Here is a 5,409-nt window from a genome sequence, read left to right as displayed (position 1 = left end):
TTAGATACAATCAAAATCCTTTACGTACCTTTTTAATAAAAGTAGTATTCTCTTTGAGGACTGCAAAATTATAACATTTACATCTTTCAAAGACTGTAAACAAAATAATACTAGCAAATAAATAATACTAGCATCGAAGTATACATTGTTAGATTTTTAGACGGCTGTATAAAATGAGATTTGATTTATAGAATATAATACAGACAATGGTATAAACAATACAGATCTAAGATTCTATGGGCGACTTCTCAGCGATAGCTGAGTTTGGTTTTCATTTTTCATCTTTAGGGTACTTAATCACTCGGGCGATCTGAACCACAGAGTTTAAATTGAGTTTGGCTGATGATGATCTGCTGAAATTAACTCTTTTAATGCAATTTAAAATAGCGCGTAACACATCGAGGATACAGCGCTAGAGGCGGGAAAAAAGGGGAAAATTTAACAAGCTTTAAACTTACATTTTGCTTCACTTATCGACCAGATCATCACCATTACAAGTGTTTGAGCCTGCAGCTTCTTAAACTTTTTCTAAGCCTGAGAAGGGGCTAATAATTCCATTGAAAGAACTTACTTTCTGTTTAAGAATAATAAAAGCCCATTTAAATTTTATTGAATTAAAGCAAAAAATAATTTTCGATATTCACACATATATTACAGAATAAAAGTAAAAGTTCAATATAATTCCTGGAGTTTAGTTGGGCCACATTTTACAAGAGCTAGACAAGCATCAAAACATTTAGCAGCCTTAAATTCCACAATCACTCAGAATTACATAGAAATATTGAAATACTCTGGTCAGCCTTGGCTGTGAATAGTTCTTCATGTATAAATTTCTCTCTCTTTTTTTTTTAAACTTTTGTCAGCCAGTATACCGTGAGATTTGCAATTTATCTTTCATCATGGCATCTATGTACTCAAAAATACTTTGCTTTTTTAAATGTTAAACTCAGATAAAGAGTCAAGAATAACACGTTTTAAAAACAAAACTACCAAATATGAAGAACAGTGTAAATACTGAAGGTATAATATGGGAACCACTGGGGAAATTATGGCAAATTACACCAGTGATACACAGATTTTAACTAATTTGGGGTGGAAGGTGAGGAATATAAATGGAGATATGATCAATTACAGTGTCTCCTATCTGTTGGCTGCAACAACAAAAATAATTCTTCAAAGCAGATGTACACAAACCTAAGCAGGATTTAGCTTCTTTAATATTTGAATGTAAAAAGTTTGCTGTCCAAGGCTTTTCATACCCAGCTACAATTTGGGAATTTGTAAGAAATTCTCTGACTTGCTGCTTTCTCTCTGTTCAGATGATAAGTTATTTAAAGAGGGAACACTAGAAATCCAGAGAATGTCGAATACTTCCAGCCTCCCATCAAGTTTCCTCTCTCCAGTTTTAGATAAACTCTGTCTCCTTTCTCCATTTGAATCAGGACTCCATTGCTGGCAGCTTCTCGGGTCACATCTTGGTCCCCTGCAAAGGCGGAAATCACTGGCCACCCATTTAGCATCAAACTCACCTAAAGAGCAAGATAAAACAAAGCCCTCTGTAAATTAACATCAGACAGGGATAACAGCCAGGGCTTTATAACTGCTTCCAGGCTCACCTAGCAGGCAAAATAGTCGCTCTATTATTTTTGTCACATGAAACTCTAGATATTTTTTGAAAAGAAATATAAATCTAATATCAGCTAGGGTACACATTCTAAAGAAAGGGGATCTTTTACTGCTGCTTTGGATTGACAGCCTACATCAAAACACACCATACATATGAAATAGGACATTGATTCTGTTTTGAACAATTTCAATAGGGTGCTTTTGCTTTAAGGGTATGAAGAGGTCTGTCCCTACTTAGTGAAAGATGGCTTTATGTGAAACCTCAAAAGGGGATGAAGAGAAGTGGCACTGCAGCTACAGGCAATGTCTCTGGAGTATATTCAGAAGGTAGTTTTCCTTTGTCAGGCAGCAAAAACAATGTCCCACTACAGAGTCAATAAGCAGGGTATACCTCACATGAATAATACCTCACTTTAATAATGTACTACATGCCTAATCTGCTCCTGCATAAAAAATTACATGGTATGAATATATATACATACACACACACAATAATTTGCTCTGTACCTATATAAACTGTAATTTGCTATTTAGATTATATTGAGCAGGTCATGTATAACAGTATAAATATATACACCATATACAATACACACACATTCAGCAACAGAGCTGCTGTATCAAGATTCGATGCTTTAGTCCCCAGCCTTCTACATCATCGGTTAAACCTGGTACAATTACCAAATGTTAAAAAATCCCTGTTCCATACACCTTGCCAAACCAGAGGGAGAGAGAAAGACACTGATTTTAACCTAATAATTATATCATTTTTCCACCTTTTTTTTTCTTTTTTTTTTAGAGTTTAATAATTTGGGTCAAAGATCAATTGCATTTAGTCGCGCAATGTTTAGGTTTTCTTGGAGATTAGTCGTTCGCGGGTTGCGTTACACGGCCAGCAGGAATAGGAAACGCAGGAATTGCTTGTACTAGTAAACTCTCATTTTAGGTGTTTCATTTGTCTCCGGAATATGCTCAGCCATCCTAGGACAAACAATGGGCCAGAGGGGGTCACGGCAAGGCCCGAGACGGGTTAGAGCAGATTTCACAATACTCTCCTATTTGAAAATATTGCTAGGGAAAGTTCAGCACTTTCTGTTTAAAACGCCTCCTCCCAACCTCATAATATAAAGCATCCATATATTATCACACAACAGGAGAGCTCCCAAATAGCCACCCCTGATTAAAGAAACACTGTCTAGCCCCTTGATTTCCTCCTTCCCTCTGAATTTTCTTGGGTTACTGACATGAAACGCTCCACACCTGACGCTGCCAAGTCCCACAAGATAAATTCACCAGCTCTAGCTCAACCACGCCGAAAGAAGTTTGGGGCCCTTTCTGGAGCCGGGGACCAGTGCTCCTAACCCAAACCGAACCGCCCAGCGAGCAAAGGCAGAAAGGAGCGGAGTCTGACCTGGATGGTTTGCCTGTTGTACACCTTCACCACGTGAAAATTAAAACTGTAAATCCCTTTCCTGGGCGATATAAAAGTGCTTCTTTCGGAGTCGAAGTTGCTTCCGATATTCACTAGCACCTGCAATGGAAACGGGGACATCAGCATCACAGGGGGGGAGCGGAGGGACCCGCAGGGGCGTGTGCTAGGGCACCGGGCTGGGCTTCCCCGGCTCAACATCCGGAGCTGTCCTGCCCACCCCCCGCAGCTGTGCACCGGCTCCCCCGGGACAGGGCTCGCAAGCTCCCTGCCCGCGCCTCGCTGGGTCGCAGCCCCCGTCGCTGCTGCCTGCCCCCCCTTTGCGCTGCGCTGGAAAGTTTCCGCGCCGGGGTGTTAACGGGCATTTCCGCGGAGCGGCTCCCCCCGGGGGGAACAGCTGGATGCGGCCATTCGCCCGCCCGCCGGTTAACTCGGCCGTCGGTCTCTGGCGCAGGGCTGCGGGACGCGGCCAGGGCAGGATCGTGCCTTTCTCCTCAAGCCACCACTCCGCCACCTATCCCCTCCCGCAATCCAGCCAACAACTGCCCCACAGACACCCCCCCAACCCCGCTCCGGCCACCGCCTCTTCCCGCTGCCCGCCTCTCCGACCCCCGGGCAGCCCCCACCCGGGCGCTCCCCGCGCTACCTGGTCGAAGTAAATGAGCATGGTCCGGTTGCTCATCTCCGAGGGCTCGTGGTTGGTGCTGCGGATGGCGGAGAACGCCACCTTGGCGCTGCCCGAGCGCACCGAGATGCCCAGCGCCGTGCCCGTGGGGTCCGAGGTGGGGTTGGAGTCGCACACCACCAGGCACTTGCCCTCCAGCACGATGGGCTCCGTCTCGTTCTGCCCGCACGCCAGCCGGGCTAGCCACGCCACGCCGAGCAAGAGCTCCAGCCGCAGCATCGCGCCGCGCGCTACCCCGCAGAAAGCCACGGAGGCTCCGCTGCAAGCCCAGGCGCCGCTCGCGGCTGCCGCGCCCCCCTTCTACAGGGCCAGCGGCAAATCCAGCGTCCTGGGTGGTTTGCGAACCCGGCTCCCTCCCGCTCGCCGCTCGGCGCCCCCCTGCGCTCGGGCCAGCCCTGCCCCGGGCGGCTCCCCTCGCCCTCTATGCCAGAGCCGGGGGGGAAGCCCCGCGGCGCGTGGGAAGCGGCCCCTGAGCAGGCACCCGAGCAGCCCGAGACATAGCGCGGCGCTTCCCGCCAGCCCCGCCGCTCGCAAGGACGGATGTGGCCAATCGCCCCGCCGCGGCCGGGGAACACAAAGGCGCCGCGCGCCGCTCCCCGCGCCGCCCCGCCGGCCCCGGCGTCAGCGCGCCCCGGCCCCGCCCCCTGGCCAACCCGCGGCGGGCGCTCGCCCGGCCCGCCAATGGGCGGCCAGTCCGTCTCTTGCCACCTGACGCCCGGGCTTTTGTTATTAGGCGCGAGAGGCAGGTGCGGAGCCGCAGCCGGGACTCGCCCAAGTCTGGAAGGGGAGCGCGGACCTGCCGCCGCCGGCCCGCGGGACAGGTAGGGGCGGGAGGACCCCGAGGGCCGGCGCAGGGGCAGGACTTTGGGCCGCTGTGAGCTGAAGGCAGCGGGCGGCGAGGCCCGGGCCAGCGCCCGGGGAGCGGCAGGTGGGGGCGGGCTCCGGGCCAGGGAGCGGCTCCGCATCCAGGCTCGCTCCCTGCGGTGCCCCGCTGGCCGCGTCCAGATGCGCCCCCCCCGGCCCCTTGTGCCTCGTGGCACGTGCGCCCCCGCCTGGGGGGGAGCCTGCAGCGGCGACTCGGCTGGAGGCTGCTTGCAAAGGGGAGAGGGTGGCTCGGCTGCGCCCGTGAGCCCAGGGCACTGGGGGGTAGAGCACGGGGTTGGGTGGGCAGGGGGAGGCTGTGTGCGCAGGTCGGCGGAAGTCAGGTGTAGCCTGATGGTGCGCTCACTTGCAGCGGTGTAAATCCGGACGAAGCCACTGAAATCGGTGACGCTATTCCGGATTGTGCAGGGGCAGTGTGCACGGAGGAGGAGGCGCAGCTCAGCTGCAGGCTGTGTGGCCCATGTTCATCCTTAGTGGCATTCCCGGGTTCTGAGCGGGTTGCACCGGGAAGGAACGGGGCTGTGCGCGCCAAGGGGGAGGGCGCGGGGCGTGTGCCTGGGGCGAAGGCAAGGTGCAGTCCAGGTCGAGACTGGCGGTGCAGGCATGTACAGGCGTCCCTCTCTTTCATTTCCTGGAAAGCTGGCGGGGAGTGTTTCTGGGGTTCCTTGTGGGGTTGGTTGGTTGGGCTCTTTGCTCTCTTAAGCTCCTCCTTTGCTGCCGCACGTTCTGCCCCAGAGGGCAGCAGCCAGAAGCTCGGAGGCGCTGGAAAAGTTGCAGCTACTTCCCCAGT

The 5,409-nt window shown here is 51.8% G+C and overlaps 1 protein-coding gene across 1 annotated transcript; it reads right to left on the bottom strand.

Annotated features, from left to right (window-relative positions):
* CBLN1 (cerebellin 1 precursor) lies at positions 1-4,229 on the bottom strand. Its single transcript, XM_074969144.1, has 3 exons — positions 3,699-4,229; positions 3,035-3,154; positions 1-1,529 (listed from the first exon to the last, which is right to left on the bottom strand). The coding sequence occupies exons 1-3, from the start codon at positions 3,954-3,956 to the stop codon at positions 1,332-1,334; spliced, it is 576 nt and encodes a 191-aa protein (XP_074825245.1). The 5' UTR covers positions 3,957-4,229; the 3' UTR covers positions 1-1,331.
* Positions 4,230-5,409: the final 1,180 nt, after the last annotated feature.

The sequence above is a fragment of the Natator depressus genome, chromosome 12 (assembly GCF_965152275.1).
Source record: "Natator depressus isolate rNatDep1 chromosome 12, rNatDep2.hap1, whole genome shotgun sequence".
Lineage (NCBI taxonomy): Eukaryota > Metazoa > Chordata > Testudines > Cheloniidae > Natator > Natator depressus.
The sequence above is the reverse complement of the archived record's forward strand: the minus strand, read 5'-3'. Positions and strand labels throughout refer to the sequence as shown.

Excerpts from the sequence above, each read along its gene's own strand:
- CBLN1 (XM_074969144.1), bottom strand. The coding sequence starts at position 3,956 with ATGCTGCGGCTGGAGCTCTTGCTCGGCGTGGCGTGGCTAGCCCGGCTG. Across the intron at positions 3,155-3,698 it reads TGCTCATTTACTTCGACCAG|GTGCTAGTGAATATCGGAAG; the intron begins GTAGCGCGGGGA and ends TTTCCATTGCAG. Across the intron at positions 1,530-3,034 it reads ACAACAGGCAAACCATCCAG|GTGAGTTTGATGCTAAATGG; the intron begins GTCAGACTCCGC and ends CTTGCTCTTTAG.